The sequence below is a fragment of the Lithobates pipiens genome, unplaced genomic scaffold (assembly GCF_037356315.1).
Source record: "Lithobates pipiens isolate NorthernLeopardFrog02 unplaced genomic scaffold, aLitPip1_a1.2 Scaffold_22, whole genome shotgun sequence".
Taxonomy (NCBI): domain Eukaryota; kingdom Metazoa; phylum Chordata; class Amphibia; order Anura; family Ranidae; genus Lithobates; species Lithobates pipiens.
Window position 1 is genome coordinate 192,410,039 of NW_027507784.1, and position 21,522 is coordinate 192,431,560.

Below are 21,522 nucleotides of genomic sequence, written 5' to 3' on the forward strand. Positions count from 1 at the left end.
GTTCCATCCTTGATCCGGGAGAGCCCTCTGCTCTGTTCCATCCAGCAGCTCCCTCACAAGCCTGCGCCTCTCGCCCCGTCCTTGTCTTCTGGGGCCCAAAGTCAGTCTGTTCTCCGGGCCTCACTGTTGAAAGAGGTTTGAGGAGTCCAAGCTCCGGAAGGTGCCAGGGATGCTGCGCCCCTCTTCAGCCATACAATGAAGCGGTGAAGCTCTTCTCTCCCTCCCGTGCTCCTGTCAGGCCTGTAGCCTACCATGCGGAGAATGTGGGGCCGCCCACTCACTTGTGCAGTTTCCCGCACCTTGCCGCTGCTTGCTTCTCTCCCTCGCATGCTCTCAGGTCTGTAGCCTTCCACACGGAGGCTGCGGAGCCACCCACTCACTCGTGCAGTTAATTTCCTGCACCTCGCCGCTGTTTGCTGCCATGTTGTCCCCACCGTGAACCAGGACCCTCTCGCGTGCCCACAGAGATGGCTCTCCGTGCCAGCTGTGGCACACGTGCCATAGGTTTGCCATCACTGGCCTAGGCTATCTTTATGTATGTAGAATTCTTTTTTTCAGATCCTGAGAGAGTTCTTTGCCATGAAGTGCCATGTTAACAGTCCAGTGACCAGTATGAGAGAGTGAGAGCGGTAACACCAAATTTAACACACCTGCTCCCCATTCACATCTAAGACCTTGTGACACTACGAGTCACATGACACCGGGGAGGGAAAATGGCTAATTGTACCCAATTTGGACTTTTCACTTAGGGGTGTACTCACTTTTGTTGCCAGCAGTTTATATATTAATGGCTGAGTGTTGAGTTATTTTGAAGGGACAGCAAATTTACACCATTATACAAGCTGTACACTCACTACTTTACATTGTAGCAAAGCGTAATTTCTTCAGTGTTGTCAACTGAAAAGGTATAATAAAATATTTGCAAAAATGTGAGGGGTGTACTCACTTTTGTGAGATACTGTATTTAATGTTAGTGAATAGTGCTGGTCACTTGAACAATTAAGTTTTAGATATAAATTGTACTGCAACCTCTGGCTAACCAGTTTTAAAGTGGGTTTTTACTACCTACAGTTAAGAAAAATTAATAACTAATATATGTGGCTACTAGGAGGCATTTGAAGCCCCAGAACTGGCTATCCACTTGTTTACAATATATAACATAGTGTGTAATCACCAGTCATTCTCCTGCTCAAAATAACAGATGGAGATAAGCCTTGAACCGCTGCCCACGGCAAACTTGTTTTCCTTGGGTGACCACTTCACACATCGTGCTGCACGGTTAATCCTCAGGATGACGAGAGTTGGTTTCCACACATTGTTCCGCAGAGTCCAAACATATGCATTTCGATCAGTGCCACATGTCACAATTCGATTACTCTCAGGCGCCCAATCAATGCCTAATTCAATAAAAAGATAATTATATATATTAGAAAAATGTTTGCATACCTCTATAGGTATAGAGGAAATATTTATCTGTTCATTCATGGACCTGCCCGAGGTGAAAGCTTAACTTATTTAACCACTTCAGTCCCAGAATATTAGGCTGCTCAATGACCAGAGCACTTTTTACAATTTTGCATTGCGCTGCTTTAACTGGTAATTGCGCAGTCATGCAATGTTGTACCCAAACAACCAAACTAAATTTGCGTCCTTTTTTTTTACCACAAATAGAGATTTCTTTTGACGGTATTTGATTGCCTCTGCGATTTTTATTATTTGCGATATAAAACAGAAAATATTATATTTTCTACTTTTTGTTATAAGAAAAATTCAATAAGCTCAATTTTAGTCATACATTTAGGCCAAAATGTATTCAGCCACATGTCTTTGGTAAAAAAAAAAAAAAAATGTCAATAAGTGTATATTTATTGGTTTGCGCAAAAGTTATAAAGTCTACAAATTATGGTACATTTTCTGGAATTTACGCAGCTTTTAGTTTATGACTGCCCATCTCATTTTTGAGGTGCTAAAATGGCAGGGCAGTACAAACCCCTCCCCAACAAATGACCCCATTTAGGAAAGTAGACACCCCAAGGAAATTGCTGAGAAGCTTGTTGAGCCCATTAAACATAAGGGATTAAAAAATTACAAAAAAAATTACACAAAGTTGTCAATAAATTATATAGTGCTCACACACATGCCATGGTTATATGTGGAATTACGCCCCAAAACACATTCTGCTGCTTCTCCTGAGTACGGGGATACCACATGTGTGGAACTTTTTGGGAGCCTAGCCGCGTACAGGCCCCCGAAAACCAATCACCGCCTTCATGATTTCTAAGGGCGTAAATATTTGATTTCACTCCTCACTACCTATCACAGTTTTGAAGGCCATAAAATGCCCAGATAGCACAACCCCCTCACCACAAATGACCCCATTTTGGAAAGTAGACACCCCAAGCGATTTTGCTGAGAGACATGTTGAGTCCATGGAATATTTAATATTTACAAGTTGCGGGAAAATGACAAACTTTTTTTTTTTTTGCCACTAAAGCGAAGTTGTCACTAAATGATACATTGCTCAGACATGCCATGGGCATATGTGGAATTACACCCCAAAATATATTCTGCTGCTTCTCCTAGATAGCACAAAGCCCCCCCAAATGACCCCATTTTGGAAAGTAGACACCCCAAGGTATTTTATAAGAGGCACAGTGAGTATTTTTCTGAAAGAAAGAAAAGAAAAATGTATTTTTTTTCTTTATTCAATTTTCAAAACTTTGTGACAAAAAGCGAGATCTGCAAAAAACAGGCCTCTCAGCAAATAGCTTGGGGAGTCTACTTTCCAAAATGGGGTCATGGGGGGGTGGTTGTGCGATCTGAGCATTTCATGGCCTCCGAAACTGTGATAGACAGTGAGGAGTGCAATCAAAAATTTACGTTCTTAGAAAGCCAGAAGGCGGTGATTGGTTTTCCGGGGGTCCTATATGCGGTTAGGCTCCCAAAAAGTCTCACACATGGGGTACCCCCGTACTCAGGAGAAGCAACAGAATGTATTTTGGGGTGTAATTTTACATATGCCCATGGCATGTTTGAGCAATATATCATTTAGTGACAACTTTCTGTAAAAAAAAAATAATATAAATAATATTACATTTTCCCGAAACTTGTGGGAAAATATAAAATATTCCATGGACTCAACAGCAAATATCTTGAAGTGTCTTCTTTCCAAAATTAGGTAATTTGGGCGGGGGGGTTGCTATCTTGACATTTCATGGCCTCCGAAACTAATAGGTAGTGAGGAAGTGAAATCCAAATTTTACGCCCTTAAAAAACCTGAAGGCGGTGCTTGGTTTTTGGGGTCATGTACATGGCTAGGCTCCCAAGAAATCTCACACATGTGGTATCCCCGTATTTTTTATTTTTTTTGCAAGAAAATTAGATTAGATTAAAATTGTGGGTGTTGCCATTTTTTTCGCACAGTATTTGGGCAGCGATTTTTCAAATGCAATTTTTTTTTTTTTTTAAAGAAAAAACACACTTTTTTTAATTTTAATACGCTAATGCCGCGTACACACGTAGCCGACTATCCGACGTACTTAGTCTGGCGGACTTCCCGCCAGACTGTCCGTCGGACTTTCCAAACGAGCTACTTGCCCACACACGGCACTTTTTCAGCGGACTAATACGGCGTACTAATTCCGCCGTACTATCCACCCTACTTTTGAAATGAACGGACTCGCACACACACGCGGAGGAAAGTCCGCTCATTTCGAGCGCATCTCCAGGTAGGCGGGGTCCGCGAAGGAGACGTCGCTGGCACCGCCACCTGGTATGGACTTAAAGGGGAACCCCCAATGCCGAAAAAAATCGGCGTGGGGGTCCCCCCAGGTCCACATCAGACCCTTGTCCGAGCACGCTACCCGGCCGGCCAGGAAAGGGGGGGACGAGCGAGCGACTTATATAGAATAAGGGGCAGGGTCATCGGTTGATGTCACATGGGTTGATGTCACATGGTGACCCCGCCCCCTTACGATGTCACAGTCCCAGAGGATGCTGGGACTGTCGCCGTGTGACATCAACCCATGTGACATCAACCCATGTGAAATCAACCGATGACCCCACCCCTTGTCCCTATATAAGTCACCGCGCAGCGCGTCCCTGGCATTGCGGCCGGAGAGAGCGTTGAGTCAACATCTCCAGGAGAAGAAGGAGAAGAAGAAGAAGAACGGAAGGCGGCGGCGGCAACAGAAGACCGGGCCACCGCCTGTAAAAGAGCTAGAAGGCGCGGTGGCCCGGCAGAAGAACCAAAGAGGGGGACAAGACCCCCGAAGTCAGAAGAAGAGGGCGGCGGCGAGGAAGAAAGCCGGGCTCCCCTGCTAGCAAAAGAGCTAGAAGAAGATAGCGGAGGAGTCCGGCGAGAAGACCCCCGAAGACGGAAGACCCCCGGAGCTGTGCAATAAACTATTTTAACCCTTGTGTGTTGTGTTTTTTTTGTACTTTATTTTACAGGTGAATGGGTAGGGGTACATTGTACCCCATACTCATTCACATAGGGTGGGGGGCAGGTATCCGGGGGCCCCGTTATTAAAAGGGGCTCCCGGATTCCGATAAGCCCCCCGCCCGCAGACCCCGACAACCAACGGCCAAGGTTGTTGGGAAGAGGCCCTTGTCCTCATCGACATGGGGACAAGGTGCTTTGGGGTGGGGGGGCCACACGGCCCACCCTTCCCCAAGGCACCCCCTATGTTGAGGGCACGCAGCCTGGTACGGCTCAGGAGGGGGGGCGCTCGCCCGTCCCCCACTTTCCTGGCTGGCTGGGTAGCGTGCTCGGACAAGGGTCTGATGTGGACCTGGGGGGACCCCCACACCGATTTTTTTCGGCGTTGGGGGTTCCACTTTAAGTCCATACCAGGTGGCGGGGCCAGCGACGTCTCCTTCGCGGGCCCCGCCTACCTGGAGACCCGCTCAAATGAGCGGACTTTTCTCCGGGCGGGAAAAGTCCGTTCATTTCAAAAGTACAGCGGACTGGCATACACACGGCCGAATTGTCCGCCAAAATGCGAGTCCGGCAGGAAGATTGGAGTGCAAAACTACTTTCTAAGTCCGCCGTACTTTCGGGTCAAAGAAGTATGCCGTAGGCTACACATGGGGGGATTGTCCGGCGGACTTGAATTTGCCGGACTTTTCCACCTGATTGTTTGATCGTGTGTACACGGCATAAAACACACTATATTGCCCAAATGTTTGATGAAATTAAAAAAAGATGATCTTATGCCAAGTACATGGATACCAAACACATCACGGGGCTTGCTTTAAGTATTGTTTCATAAAATTGGATTTCGTTGTTGGATTTTGGTATACGTTTTTTGTTTGTTTTGTTTTTTAAGTAGCAGTTATCGTATTTGGTGTTTTTAGATCAACAGAATGCTTGTTCTCCAATATTAGTTTGGTGTATGCCTATACCTTAAAATTTTGTATGAGGATCATTAAAAGAGTAATATGAAAATGAGATCAGTCCGCTCTGACACATTGGACTACACATATTATAGGCGTTTACCTGTAACCTGGCCGTTGTGTTCCTTCAACTCATGCATTTTGGTCCATTTTTCTCCTTCTTTCTTGTAAATATGGACATCATGACTATTTGGGCAAAAGGCTATTTCTGTGAGGAAAAAAATGACATGGTATGCCAACTGGATCATGTTGCTCAAAAGAAAAACAGTAGGATATATTAGAAACCAGCTGACATTCAGTCTGTGTGTACTGCAGTTGGTCCAACAGAAGCCGAATGTTCTGCCAACTTCTGTCAAAGGGGCATGACCAAAAAAGGTCTGCTGATTGGCTCCTGATCAGCGCTCTCAGCCAATGTTAAAGGGATTGTAAAGTGAATTATTATTTTTTTTTTAAAATAACAAACATGTTATACTTACCTCCACTGTGCAGCTCATTTTGCACAGAGTGGCCCTGAACCTGCTCTTCTGGGGTCCCTCGGCGGCTGTCTCGGCTTCCTCCCGCAGGTGCTGCTCACGTTCATGCGAGCTCCCTCACATGGTGAGAAGCACCTGCGGCCGCGCTCCCGTGATACAGCAGGCGGCTATAGATGCTCGCTGTATCACACGGCCCCGCCCCCCGGCGCTCCGCATCAGTGGATGTGATTGACAGCAGCGCGAGCCAATGGCTACGCTGCTTTCCATCCGTCCACTCCAGCCAATCAGCGGCCAGGCTGAGTGGTGGAAAGGACGACGGAGGCGAGTGCGGGCACTGTCAGATGTTTTTTCACCTTAATGCATAGAATGCATTAAGGTGAAAAAACATTTACCTTTACAACCCCTTTAAGACTTGCAACATAGGTTGCAGTCAGAAAAAAAATATTGTATAGTGACAAAGCAATAATAAAGTCTTTAAAACTTATGAAAGCTTTCCTTGAAAATAAACAATTTACAATTTTGAAGGCTTCCAGGTAACAGGGTAATTCAGCAAAACTGAACCCCATGGGCTCGTAATTGATTCATAATTTTGCTGTTGGATAATAAGTAAAGGAAGAGGATGAGTCCTCTCAGGAACAAAAATGGGGGGACGATGTATGAAAATGGGGCCTGTAGAGAGGTGGGTATCAGGCTGGTTCTTTAAGGCTGAGCAAAACTCACCTGAGACAGACTTTATTTGGAAACAGTGATTTACCGGCTCCCAGCAGTCCATGTGCATAGCTCCCAACTGTCCCTGATTTCAGGGACTGTCCCTGATTTGGAACAATGTCCCTCTGTCCCTCATTCCTCCTCATTTGTCCCTCATTTTGTTCTGATCTATATAGTTGTATATAAAATGCACTATTTATCTATCAAAAAGTGTTTTTTAGCTCTAAACCTTTCATCTGATTTCTAAATTGCTGCACTTGTAAATTTCAAAAGCCAATATAAATGAATAGTAGTGGTAAAAAAAAAAAAAAAGCACTTGTGGGTCTAACCACTTTTTTTTTTTTTTGTACAATTCTCCTTTAATGGGGCATGGCAAGGGGTGTGTACTATGCCTGCATACTTTTGCAGGTATGCATGTGTAAAGCACCTGTTGCACATACCATGAGTGCTCACGATAGTGGAAGCTACCTTGTGTATTCTTGCTTGACCCAGCTTGTATTTGCTCCATGGATTGCCATGTATGCCCAAGCTTGCTCTGACCATGATGACATGGCTAGTATAGACTACACTTCTGCCTGACCCTCCTGTGTTATTAGACTCTCTTGGCCTGCTCTGATCTGCTCCATGCTTGCACCAGTCCTTGCTGCTCTGCTGACATTTATGGTGGTGCACCACAAGTTCCAGCCAGCCTGGTCTGCCTATGGTCTTGCTCGTGGTACATTCTATCTATTATTGAACTGTCATATGCATATGCATATGTAGCACATCTAAACTGTTTGCTATCAACTATACTCTTGATCTGGCAGTGGGGAAAAGGGATATGATGTAATGGAAGGATGGTAAAGAGAAAGTGTTTTAGGAAAAGGGGAGGAAAGAAGAGTAGGGAATGACTTTTGTATTTACTTTAAAGTGGAACTAAACGTAATTAAAGTGGTTCCAAAGGCAAGACTTTTTTCTTACCTTAATGCATTCTCTGCATTAAGGTAAAAAAACCATCATGTGTCTGTGCCCCTCACCCTCTCACCCCTAAACACTTACCTGAGCCTAATCTCGAATGGCTCCACCTGCTGTCAATCAAATCCTGTGAGGTGCGAGTCCGGGTTGGGTCTGTGTGTGTCTATAGATGCACACAGCCCAGCTCGGGATCGAGGTCTGCAAACACATAAGAAGAGGAGCCAAGATCTCCAGCAGGAGGCCCCATAAGAGGGCCGCTCTGTGCAATATTAAGTATAACAAGTTTATTTGTATAAAACAAATTATTTCAAAACAAGCAGAAATACTCACGAGTTCCATCTTTGTTAAAGGCATGGCAGCTTATTGGTTCCAAGAGGAAACTGTGAAATGCCATTTCTATATGAGAAAAGAAAAACAACAGGTAGCTTGAAGAAAAAGTATGTCTTTTCCTTACATTGAACATTAAAGGGCACATTTATGAAGCTGTGAATGTGACTTTTAGCAAACACTCACTGGTGGTGCATTCACCTTCAGTTAATGTTTGGCAAATTCCAGAATTACAGCTCTATAAATATGCCCCAGAGTTTGACACTAAAATACAAGCACAAAATGATGATAAATACAAACAAAAAATGTACCATAACAATATTAATCTCTTCCAGCACGTCAACTATGACCCTTTAACTGAGTCGGAACTATTCTTACCTATTCTCAAGCTCCCCAAAGCTCCCTGCTGGCCGCTGACATCTTCAGCCCAGGAGTTTCCTCTTAATTGGCTGGCCCAAGGTGACGTTACTCTTGAGCATGCGTGGGATTTCAGTCAGCTCGGCATTGGTGAAATTCTACATCAGGCTGCACTTTCACAGATCAGTGTGTAGCACAGACAGGCAGGTAGGGTAACTTCAATACAGAAAAGAGATAGCATGTTTCTTCTGCATTAAAAATTCTGCCTCTCCAGAAGTTCCACTTTAAGGATGGGGGGAGATGGACTTCCTGGTCATGTGATTTACTTACTTGGAACAGTTTCAGGAAGACAGGCTAAGCCATTGTTAGTGGATGCATTAAAGTGCATAGTGCAGATCTGTTTGGAATCTGATTACTGAATCCATCTGAGCACTGTCAACATTCCTAAGAATTGATGGGGGGGGGGGGGGGGTTTGCCCCTGAAACACATTAGCATTTTTTCTGCTATGAATCACTTTTATCATTAAAACCTTAGACTCTTAGGCCGCGTACACACGCGGGGACTGTTCGCCCAACTTTGTCCGTCAAACAGTTTCGGCAAACAGTCCGCTCAAAATTAGCATGGACGGACATGGCCACACACGACGGACGAACAGTTTGCTGAAACCGTGCGCGATGACGTGAACGGCACGTACGACGGGACGAAAAATACGACGTCCTATACACTGCATTACAACTTTCGGCGTGTAAATCCTTTCTGAGCATGCGCGGAACTTAGTTTGACGAACAAGCCTACACACGAGGGGACTGTTCGCTGAAACAAGGTTTCAGCGGACAGTTTTTCGGAATTTCCGAAAAACCTTGTTCAGCGGACTGTTCGCTGAAACTGTCCGCTGAAAGCCCACACACGAGCGGACTGTTTGCCGAAACACTGTTCAGCGGACAAAGTTGGGCGAACAGTCCCCGCGTGTGTACGCGGCCTTAGACTATTTGTTTGGTGATTTCAGTGGCTTGTATGTACAGTAGGTGGATTTCCAACTCTGGGTCCTTTCTTCCTGATCTTTAGGGCAGACCTCCCAATTTTTGAACTTTAGAATGAGGGACACTTGAGGAAGGAAGTAACCTTGCACAGCGCGCCATGACAAATGTGGTCAAACTCCTGACAGTGGGACAAGCTTAAGACCCCTTTCACACTGTGCCACCACCGCGTCAATGGTATAGCGGCACTTCTTTAGCGCCGCTTCACCATCATTTTAGCAGCGCTATTTGCTGAAAAGGGGTTAAATCCACCCGAAAAACACCGCCACAGTGGTGCTTTGCCGGCGGTATAGCAGCGCTGTCCCATTGATTTCAATGTGGAGGAGCGGCGAGTTGACCACTCCACTCCGGGAGTGAATAGAGCAGCTGTTTTAGGGCGGTTTGAAGGCACTATTTTTAATGCTATAGCGCCTGCAAAACTCCCCAGTGTGAAAGGGGTCCAAGGGGCATCATTAAACAAAACTCGGGCTTCCTTGTACCTATAAAATATGCTTTTATTATTGTTCCACAAGCAAGAGTCTCATGGATACATGCAAACCCCAGCACATTCATTCAGAGTGCAGGGTTCTGGGAGTAGCTATGTGTACAGGATGCAGGGTTCCGGGATGAGCTACATGCAGAGTGTGGGGTTCCGGGATGAGCTGCGTACAGAGTGCGGGGTTCCGGGATGAGCTGCGTACAGAGTGCGGGGTTCCGGGATGAGCTGCGTACAGAGTGCGGGGTTCCGGGATGAGCTGCGTACAGAGTGCGGGGTTCCGGGATGAGCTGCGTACAGAGTGCGGGGTTCCGGGATGAGCTGCGTACAGAGTGCGGGGTTCCGGGATGAGCTGCGTACAGAGTGCGGGGTTCCGGGATGAGCTGCGTACAGAGTGCGGGGTTCCGGGATGAGCTGCGTACAGAGTGCGGGGTTCCAGGATGAGCTGCGTACAGAGTGCGGGGGTTCCGGGATGAGCTGCGTACAGAGTGCGGGGTTCCGGGATGAGCTGCGTACAGAGTGCGGGGTTCCGGGATGAGCTGCGTACAGAGTGCGGGGGTTTCCCGGGATGAGCTGCATACAGAGTGCGGGGGTTTCCCGGGATGAGCTGCATACAGAGTGCGGGGGTTTCCCGGGATGAGCTGCATACAGAGTGCGGGGTTCCGGGATGAGCTGCATACAGAGTGCGGGGTTCCGGGATGAGCTGCATACAGAGTGCGGGGTTCCGGGATGAGCTGCATACAGAGTGCGGGGTTCCGGGATGAGCTGCATACAGAGTGCGGGGTTCCGGGATGAGCTGCGTACAGAGTGCGGGGTTCCGGGATGAGCTGCGTACAGAGTGCGGGGTTCCGGGATGAGCTACATGCAGAGTGCGGGGGTTTCCCAGGATGAGCTGCGTACAGAGTGCGGGGGTTTCCCGGGATGAGCTGCGTACAGAGTGCGGGGTTCCGGGATGAGCTGCGTACAGAGTGCGGGGTTCCGGGATGAGCTGCGTACAGAGTGCGGGGTTCCGGGATGAGCTGCGTACAGAGTGCGGGGTTCCGGGATGAGCTGCGTACAGAGTGCGGGGTTCCGGGATGAGCTGCGTACAGAGTGCGGGGTTCCGGGATGAGCTGCGTACAGAGTGCGGGGTTCCGGGATGAGCTGCGTACAGAGTGCGGGGTTCCGGGATGAGCTGCGTACAGAGTGCGGGGTTCCGGGATGAGCTGCGTACAGAGTGCGGGGTTCCAGGATGAGCTGCGTACAGAGTGCGGGGGTTCCGGGATGAGCTGCGTACAGAGTGCGGGGTTCCGGGATGAGCTGCGTACAGAGTGCGGGGTTCCGGGATGAGCTGCGTACAGAGTGCGGGGGTTTCCCGGGATGAGCTGCATACAGAGTGCGGGGGTTTCCCGGGATGAGCTGCATACAGAGTGCGGGGGTTTCCCGGGATGAGCTGCATACAGAGTGCGGGGTTCCGGGATGAGCTGCATACAGAGTGCGGGGTTCCGGGATGAGCTGCATACAGAGTGCGGGGTTCCGGGATGAGCTGCATACAGAGTGCGGGGTTCCGGGATGAGCTGCATACAGAGTGCGGGGTTCCGGGATGAGCTGCGTACAGAGTGCGGGGTTCCGGGATGAGCTGCGTACAGAGTGCGGGGTTCCGGGATGAGCTACATGCAGAGTGCGGGGGTTTCCCGGGATGAGCTGCGTACAGAGTGCGGGGTTCCGGGATGAGCTGCGTACAGAGTGCGGGGTTCCGGGATGAGCTGCGTACAGAGTGCGGGGTTCCGGGATGAGCTGCGTACAGAGTGCGGGGTTCCGGGATGAGCTGCGTACAGAGTGCGGGGTTCCGGGATGAGCTGCGTACAGAGTGCGGGGTTCCGGGATGAGCTGCGTACAGAGTGCGGGGTTCCGGGATGAGCTGCGTACAGAGTGCGGGGTTCCGGGATGAGCTGCGTACAGAGTGCGGGGTTCCGGGATGAGCTGCGTACAATGTGCATTTGCTTTCCAAAAAATTGTTCTGAACTCAACTGCCTAGAAACTACTATAAATGACCCTGTGTACATGTACTGATAAGATAACAGAGGAGAGTTCAGGGGCAGCTGAAATAAAATGCCTAACTTTTCCTAAACGTCTGTTTACCAGCATTTAGCCACTTTTTGTTTACTGGCGTTTTTAATGGAGATACATTTTTGAGGCTTCATGTACACTGCTGCTGGTAAAGAGAAGTTTAGGAGCAGTTGGGCATTTTTTTCAGCTGCTCCTCAATTCTCCTCTATGTTATCTTATCAGTACATGCACACAGAGTCGTTTATAGTAGTTTCTAGGCAGTTGAGTTTAGAAGTATTTTTTGGAAAGCAAAAAAAAATGCATTCAGGACGGATGTTCAGAGGCATTTGAAACTCCAACCGCCCATAACAGCTTGTAAACGCAGTAACGTGCATTTAGCCGCGTTTTGTTTACAGGTGTTTTTTGACTATTTAAAAAATAAAAAAAAGAAGATGCTTCTAAATTCAAACGCGGCTGAATGCAGCAAAACTGGTGTTTTTAAAGTTGTTTACTATCTGTCAAGTTAAAGAGGGATTCCACCTACAAAAAAAATATTAAAAGCCAGCAGCTATAAATACTACAGCTGCTGACTTTTAATAAATGGACACTCACCTGTCCCGGGTTCCAGCGATGCCGGCAGCCGAGGCCGATCAATCGCTCGGCTCTCGGCTGCTGCCGCCACCATTCTAGGTGAGGGAATCAGGAAGTGAAGCGAATCGGCTTCACTTCCCGGTTCCCTACTGCGCATGCGCGAGTCGCGCAGCGCAATAGGAATTGTCCGCACTGTCTCTGGGACCCGTGTGTGTCCCAGCAGACAGCGCAGCAGGACAGGAAGAGGCATAGACTCCCATGGGAGTCTATGCCCGGAAGTGGGTGTAAATACCTGTCTTTGACAGGTATCTCCACCCCCCTCCCCCCTGAAAGGTGCCAATTGTGACACCGAAGGGGGGGAGGGTTCCGATCAGCGGAAGTTCCACTTTAGGGTGGAACCCCGCTTTAAATTGTTCATGGGGGGTTGTAAAAACATCCCATGTACATTAAGCCTGACTATTTGAAAAAAAAAATTTTTTAATTTTTTTAAAAACGCTCCTAAATGCAAATGCAGCAAAATGGAAATTTTTAAATGTCGTTTATAATCTGTCAAGTTAAATCGTTCAGGGGAGGTTGTCCCGTGCACATTAAGCCTAACAGCAATGCTGGGAGGTTTGATTGCACAAAAGGTTACACAGTATCTTAATTTTAAGGAAGTATTGTACTGAGTAAATGATAAAAAAAAAGCAAGGCAGTCCACCTCCTCCCTTCAGTTCAGTCCAATCAAAAACCCAAACCAAATCATGTGAGGATGTAAGGCTCGATTAACATCTATGCATGTTGCTTTTGAGCGTTTCTGCAGTGCTTTTTACGGGTCTTGCTGTAATTTTGGACATGCATTTTTACCGCAATTTTGCAGCGATTTGTGTTGTTTTTTTTTTGTTTTTTTACACTGTATATAGCTTATATAACTAAGAAGGGGGATCAGGGAGCTAAAAAAAAAAAAATTGTGAAAAAAAACCCAGCATGGGGTTTAGTATGGACTCGAAGGGGACCCACCCACGGCAATATTTTTTTTTTAATGGCATGGGGGTAGGCCCCAAAATCCATACCAGACCCTTATCCGCGCATGCAGCTTGGCAGGTCTGGAAAGGGACTCCCCTCCACCTGAACCATACCAGACCGCATGCCCTCAACACGGGGAGGGGGGGTGGGTGCTTTGGGGCAGGGGGGCCAGAGGCCCTGCCCCTTGTGATGTCACCACCCAGGGCATGATGGGTCTGCGACGTCACAAGGGGCCTCTGGATGATCATCGGCAGGAGTGTCAAAAATGGTCTACTGTATTTTTTCACACTACACTACAGCGGCAGAGGTAAAAGTACACAGACAAAGAAGACAGGAGAAAAAAGAGCGAAGGAAAAAGTGGGAGAAGATGTAGAAAGACAGGAAGAAGATATTTTTAATAAAAGACTTGTCAAAAATTGTCTACTGTAATTTTTCACACTACAATACTTCTTTTTTTGGTGAATGGGTAAGGATACAATGCACCCCATACTCATTCACATGGGGGGAGGCTGGGATCTGGGGGCCCCCTTGTTAAAGGGGGCTTCCAGATTGTGATAAGCCCCCCGCAGACCCCGACAACCACCGGGCCTGGTACTGTTCAGGAGGGGGGGCGCTCTCGCTTGCTCCCCCCCTTTCCTAACCTGCCGGGCTGCATGCTTGAATAAGAGTCTGGTATGGATTTTGGGGGGATCCCACGCCATTTTTTTTTTTACATTTTGGCATGGGGGGGTCCCCTCCAAATCTATACTAGACTCGAAGGGCCTGGTATGGACCTGGGGGGACCCTACGCTGTTTTTTTTTCATGTTTTTTTTTTATTGCCGGCAATTCCTTTTTGTACATTCAGCTGTCAGCGGGGAATGATGCAAATCGTGGCAAAATCGCACCAAATTTGCGGTAAAAACACGGTACTTGCGCTTTGGATGTGGGTCCTTTGAAGTGTATTACATGCGAAACGCTGAATTTTGTGGGGAAAAAGTCCCCGGCCCTTTTCTCAAAACACAGGCACAAAAATGCATTGATGTGAACATGTTCTATAGGAACCCATGTTAAAAAAATTCCCTGCATTTATGCAAAATGCAATATGCATCAAAAATGCATTAGTGTAAATAGAACCTGATGCCCATAGTTCCCAATCCTCTGTTTCTAGCCAAAGATTCTTAACCACTTCAGCCCCGGAGGATTTTACCCCCTTCCTTACCAGAGCACTTTTTGCGATTCGGCACTGCGCTGCTTTAACTGACAATTGCACGGTCACGCGATGTTGCGACCAAACAAAATTGACGTCCTTTTTTTCCCACAAATAGAGCTTTATTTTAGTGGTATTTGATCACCTCTGCGTTTTTTTATTGTTTGCGCTATAAATAAAAGAAGAGTGACAATTTTGAAAAAAAAAACACACAATATTTTTTACTTTTTGCTATAATAAATATCCAATTAAAAAAATAAATAAATATTTTTTTCCTCAGTTTAGGCCGATACGTATTCTTCTACATATTTTTGGTAAAAAAAAAAAAAAAAAAAAAAAAAAAAATCGCAATAAGCGTATATTGATTGGTTTGTGCAAAAGTTATAGCATCTACAAAATAGGGGGATAGATTTATGTCATTTTTTTTATTTTTTTACTAGCAATGGCAGCGATCTGCGATTTTTTTTTTTTCATGACTACGACATTATGGCAGACACATTGGACACTTCTGACACGTTATTGGGACCATTCACATTTACACAGCGATCGGTGCTATAAAATTGCACTGATTACTGTGTAAATGTGACTGGCAGGGAAGGGGTTAACACTAGGGGCGCTGCAGGGGTTAATTATGTTCCCTGGGTGTGATTCTAACTGTGGGGGGAGGGGACTCGCAAGGGGAGGAGACCGATAGGTGTTTCTCTTTACTGAGAACACACCAACGGTCTCCTCTCTACTGACAGGACGTGGATCTGTGTGTTCACATACACAGATCCATGGTCCTGCTGTGTTCCCGGGCAATCGCGGGTGCCTGGCGGACATCGTGGCCGCCGGGAACGCGCACCGCCCAGGATGGGAGATTCCATCTGCGGGCGTCATATTACAATACGCTGGTGTTGAAGTGGTTAATCATGTGCTGCAGTGATAAAGTGCATGTGGATGAGAGATACTAAATACATCACATAATCTACTTTGCATGGTCAGTTAAGCTGAATTCATACCTATGCATTTTTAGTGCTTTTTGCATTTTGCAGATTTGCACTACAGTCCATTTAACATGGTTTCCTATGGAACACGTTCTGTAGTACAAATCTGCAAAATGCAAAAAGCACAAAAAATGCATAGGTGTGAATCCAGCCTTAATCTCAGCCAGTAGCAAAAACATACATCACCCCTCCCAAACATTAGGCATGTACTGTGGTGTCTTAACAGGAAACAGAAATAGCATTTATCCACTTGTCCGCCAATTATACATGTAAATTGCGAAGATGTAAGTAATGCAGGCACTGTATTTCAGTCAACCCTTTTTCAAAATCTTAAAGATTATATGCAGCTCTGAAAAAGATAAAGAGCTGCAATACCCTTACACAATCTGTATCAACAGCAGCTACAACTATGGGTAATAACAAGCAGCGATGGCGAAACATTTTCAAACCACTGCAAATGCCAAGATTGCCCGCCAAGACCAGCAGATTGATCTTTTATTTTATATTATTCTCTAAGTGGGCTTTATGTCAGTTTACTGTGCTCAGGGAAAATAAAAGACCTCCGCTTGGTTTGGCTCCTAAATATAGTGGTACAGAAATTTGTGTATTGTATTGGGATTTTATGTGATTAACCAACACAAAGTGGCACATAATTGTGAAGTGGAAGGAAAATGATAGTGTGGCGTGCATTTTTATTCAGCCCCCCCGAGTCAATACTTTGTAAAACAACCTTTTGTTTCAATTACAGCTGCAAGCTTTTTTGGATATATCGCCGCCAGCTTTGCACATCTAAAGAGTGACATTTTTGCCCATTCTTCTTTTCAAAATGGCTCAAGCTCTGTCAGATTGAATAAAGAGCATCTGTGAACAGCAATTTTCAAGTCTTGCCACAGATTCTCAATTGGATTTAGGTCTGGACTTTGACTGGGCCATTCCAACACATGAATATGCTTTGATTTAAATCATTCCATTGTAGCTCTGGCTGTATGTTTAGGGTCTTTGTCCTGCTGGAAGGTGAACCTCGACCCCAGTTTCAAGTCTTTTGCAGACTAACAGGTTTTCTTCTAAGATTGCTCTGTATTTGGCGACATCCATCTTCCCATGAACTCTGACCAGCTTCCCTGTCCCTGGTGAAGAATGGAATCCACACAACATGATGCTGCCATCGCCATGTTTCACGGTGGGGATGGTGTGTTCAGGATGATGTGCAGTGTTAGCGTTCCGCCACACACAGCGTTTTGTTTTTAGTCCAAAAAGTTCAATTTTGGTCTTATCTGACCAAACTTCTTGAAACTTCTTCCACATGTTTGCTGTGTACCTCACATGGCTTCTCGAAAACTGCAAACAAGGGTTCTTTTGGCTTTCTTCTTGCCACTCTTCCATAAAGGCCAGATTTGTGAAGTGCACGACTAATAGTTGTCCTGTGGACAGATTCTTGTACCTGAGCTGTTGGTCTCTGCAGCTCCTCCAGAGTTACAATGGGCCTCTTGGCTGCTTCTCTGATTAAAGCTCTCCTTGCCTGGCCTGTCGGTTTAGGCCATGTCTTGGTAGGTTTGTAGTTGTGCCATACTCTTTCCATTTTCGGATGATGGATTGAACAGTGCTCTGTGAGATGTTCAAAGCCTTTGATATTTTTTTTAGAACCTAACCCGGCTTTAAACTTCTCCACAACTTTATTCCTGATCTGTCTGGTATGTTCCTGGCCTTCATGATGCTGTTTGTTCACCAAGGTTCTCTAACAAACCTCTGAGGAACTCAAAGAACAGCTGTATCTATACTGAGATTAAATTCCACACAGGTGGACTCTATTTACTAATTAGGTCACTTTTTACAGCAATTGGTTCCACTAGATTTTAGTTAGGATATCAGAGTAAAGGGGGCTGAATACAAATGCATGCCACACTTTTTAAAATTTTGAAAACCATTCATCATTTTCATTCCACTTCACAATTATGCGCCACTTTGTCTTTGTCTATCATTTAAAATCACAATAAAATGCATTTACGTTTTTGGTTGCAACGTGACAAAAATGTGGAAAATTTCAAGGGGTATGAATACTTTTTCGAGGCACTGTATATGGTTATTGTTCAGTAAAGTCCATTCATCCTAAAATCAAATGTTAAAAGCAAACAGAGTTTTTCAAATGACAAACAATATCAGAATATTCTGAGAATTTTTATTTTCCTAAATTTTTTTATAAGAATTTTCATGTGAAATGATATCCATCTATGACTAGTTGAGGGGTCAGAGTCTGTACAAACTTAAGCTGATCTTTCACAGCTACAAGCCTTCTCTTGGCTTGAGGAAAATACACTTTTTACAAGTTTGTTTGTATTGTGCCCTAAAAAAAATACAGCAACTCTGAAGCAGTTGCAGAAATTTATGACAAAGAGTAGTCATTGTATGCATTTGATAACAGTATCACAAATTCTCCACATATGTGGCTTGTATGGAAGGGCTGCAAGAAAAAAAGCCACTCCTCAAGAAAGGTCACATACAGTCAGGACTGAGCTTTGCCACTATGCACCTTGAATATTCTGAGGCCACATGGAAAAAGGTGATATGGTCAGATGAGAGTAAAATTGGGAATTATTTGGCCTCAACACCAAACAATATGTCTGGTGAAAATCCAATTCAGCGCACCATCCAAATAACACCATTCCTACAGTAAAGCATGGAGGTGGTAATAACCTGTTATGGGGGTGTTTCTCTGCAGCAGGGACTGGATCACTTGTCAGGATAGAAGGAAAAATGGATGGGGCAAAATATTGTCAAATTCTTGAGGAAAGTCTGCTGCCCACTGTCAGAAAGTTGTCAATGGGAAGGTTTACATTTCAACAGGACAATGACTCAAAGCACACAGCAAACATTACAACACAGTGGTTGAAGGAGGGGAGGGTGAATGTCCTTACATGGCCTAGTCCAGACTTAAACCCCATTAAAAATCTGTGGAATGACTTGAAGGCTGCAGTCCACAAACAATCACAATCAGTTTGGAAAAGCAAGGTCACCACTATCTTTAGCCCTTTGTAGCTGTTTTAGTCTAATTGTTGCTGGTCCATTCTTCCAGAGAAAAGAGTGCAAAATGGAATGAAATATTCTAAAAGTGTATAACCACGGGAGTATTGTGTAGAAAATAAAGTAGTTGGGGCATTAGTATCATCCTAACCAAGTTTGCTCTACTCGCCACCTAAAACCAAAGCTTGATCCAGTGTTTCACCTTATCCCGAAACCTTAAGAGCAGTGGTAGCAGCTTTAGACGACAGTAATCAAAGTTCATAGAGGAGATCAGGGCTCGAGTCCTGCGGGAACGGCGTCCCTGCACTATTTTCACAGCGGGAACGTCGTTTCCTTTGCAGGACTCGAGCTTTTCGAATGAGATGTAAGCAGAGTAGCGCAGGAAGCGTATAGCTGTAGTAAGTTCTCCCTCACTTCACACAGCACTGTTCGCTCCCCGGCGGCCCGTCCTCTCTTCTCGTCTATGGTCTATCCCAGATGATGTCACAAGCCAATGGGGATAGACGAGAAGAGAGGAGGGGCCGCCGGGGAGCGAACAGTGCTGTGTGAAGTGAGGGAGAACTTACTACAGCTATACGCTTCCTGCGCTACTCTGCATACTGGCTAGTAAGATGACAATGTGCCCCATGCCCAAATGTGCCCCCTGATGTCCCATGTGCCCCACTGTGCCCTATGCCATAATGTGCCCCATGCCGTAATGTGCCCCCTGCCCTGATGTCCTATGTGCCCCATTATGTGCCCTGATGTGAGCCATGCCATAATGTGCCCCCTGCCCTGATGTGCCCCACTGTGCCCCATAACGTGCCATGTGCCCCGTGCCCTGATGTGCTATGTGCCCCATAATGTGCCCTGATGTGCTATGTGACCCATAATGTGCCCCCATGTGCCAACGTTTCCCCATGCCCTGATGTGTCATGTGGCCTGATGTGCCCCATGCCCTTATGTGCCCCGTGCCCCATAATATGCCCTGATGTGCTATGTGCCCCATAATGTGCCATAATGTTCCCTGATGTGCCCCATGCCCTGATGTGCCCTGCACCCTTATGTGCCCTGATGTGCCCTGATGTGCTATGTGCCCTATAATGTGCCATGATGTGCCATTGTTTCCCCCATACCTTGATGTGCCATGTGGCCTGATGTGCCCCATGCCCTGATGTGCTATGTGCCCCATAATGTGCCATAATGTGCCCCATGCCCTGATGTGCCCCGTGCCCTGATGTCCTATTTTTTTCTTGTGCGGGAGTGGATCTTGGGTGGGAGTTCCCACACTTTTTTCCCCAGGACTTGACCCCTGGAGGAGATTATAGTCGCCAAGTATTTAAACACAGATACAATTGGTACTGGGCAGAATTAAGTCAATTGGGAGTTAATGGAATCATCCAGCTGTAATAAAGCGGCTTAATAAAATGAATGTACAGTCCCGAATATTCTCCAAACTTCGAGATTGTTTTCACCACCGCACTCAACATGGGCCCAATATCACCCAAACGCAACAACATATCATCGACAGAGCCGTTTTTTTTTTTTTTTTTATGCAATATACCATAGCGGATGCCCCCTATAGTCACTGGCCTGAATTCTGCCCGCCAAAGGCTCTATGGTGAGGCTGAAAAGTAAAGGGGAGAGAGGACAGCAATGTCTAGCACCACGACCAAGTTTGAATGCTGGAGAAATTCTCCAATACTGCCCATAAGTATTGCCATTCCACACTGTTGAACGCTTTGTTAGTGTCTAAAGACAGCAGGACTCTAGCACCCATATTATCCGCTGATGCCTGCATATTAAAATATAGTCATCTAAGGTTAACTGCTGTAGATGTATTGGGCAAGAAATCCCTCTGGTCAAAATATAAATTTTTTAGATGCTCACCCAACTCTATAAACTATGAAAGTCTTCAACATGTACATTATTCATGTGCTTCTTTCAGAACAGGCACTGGCTGCTGATCAGGAATGTCTGCTTTTGCAGGAGCTGAAGTTGAAAGTTTTATCTATCTAATGATTTAGGAGATGAACAAAATGGTCTTGGTAATCAACCAAAATATATCCAGCTTGAAATTGCACGTTTTAATGTATTTCCCAGGATAAATATTTCTTTCATTATCCAAATTTGTAATGCTTCCAAAGCTAACTAGTCCATATTTTAGCTTGCTTTAAATCTACATTTTATAATCATCTGTATTCTATAATTTTATGGGTTAGTACTTTTCTGTGATGTATACTTTATTTGCCAAAATAAACAGGTCTGTACTGGATGCGCACAGATCTAAAGTATGTGCAAAGGCAACAAACTTAATCGTACAAAATTATTTGGTTTGTGTACAGAGTTGTGTAAATTGAGAAAGAGCACAACAGGCATTTGGGGAGCAGATGGCTGGATGGCATAATCTTTGTAAACTAGACAGATTGAGATTTTATGGCGTTATCATAGTAAGCTTTATTAGATGAGTATTCTTTGAATAAATGTGAAAGGTAGGCTAGTTCCTTTAGTAGGTTTTACCTGCCCCTTTTGAGAAGGACTTATGGCGCATACACACACTCGGAAATTCGGCCAGCAAAACACCGATGAGAGCTTTTGGTCGGAAAATGCGATCGTGTGTATGCTCCATCTGACTTTTGCTGGCCGAATTTCGACCAGCAAAAGATTGAGAGCATGTTCTCAATTTTGCATTCGGAAAAAGTTGCTATCCAAAACAGTTTGTGTGTATGCAATTCCGACGCGTAAAAACTCACGCATGCTCAGATTCAACTACGAAGTGAGGACATATATCGGCGTTCGGTAAGTGGTTAAAGGTATAGGGATGCACTGGTCACCCAACAATTGCACAAGCTAGGACTGCAGTACACTGGGGTGCCTTTACATGGGTGCTGCAGCTTACGCAAATATTTGCAAAAGTGTTCAAACAAAACCCTTTGCTTTTATTATAAACTGTAGACAGGGTCAATTCAGTTTGTTGCAGGCTGGCTGGTAAGTGAGAC

General features: G+C 45.7%; 1 protein-coding gene across 3 annotated transcripts in view; it reads right to left on the reverse strand.

Annotated features, from left to right (window-relative positions):
* Positions 1-21,522, reverse strand: part of ARPC1B (actin related protein 2/3 complex subunit 1B) — a 91,523-nt gene that overhangs the window by 45,736 nt on the left and 24,265 nt on the right. For 2 of the 3 annotated variants that reach the window (XM_077448760.1, XM_077448759.1), the window contains 3 exons: positions 7,863-7,928; positions 5,501-5,605; positions 1,175-1,397 (listed from right to left, as the gene is read on the reverse strand). In XM_077448760.1, coding sequence (XP_077304886.1) covers positions 1,175-1,397; positions 5,501-5,605; positions 7,863-7,926 — 392 coding nt within the window. In that variant the 5' untranslated portion in view covers positions 7,927-7,928. Of the gene's footprint in view, positions 1-1,174; positions 1,398-5,500; positions 5,606-7,862; positions 7,929-14,552; positions 14,710-21,522 lie in introns of all 3 variants that reach the window. The other variant, XM_077448761.1, reaches the window with a different exon arrangement.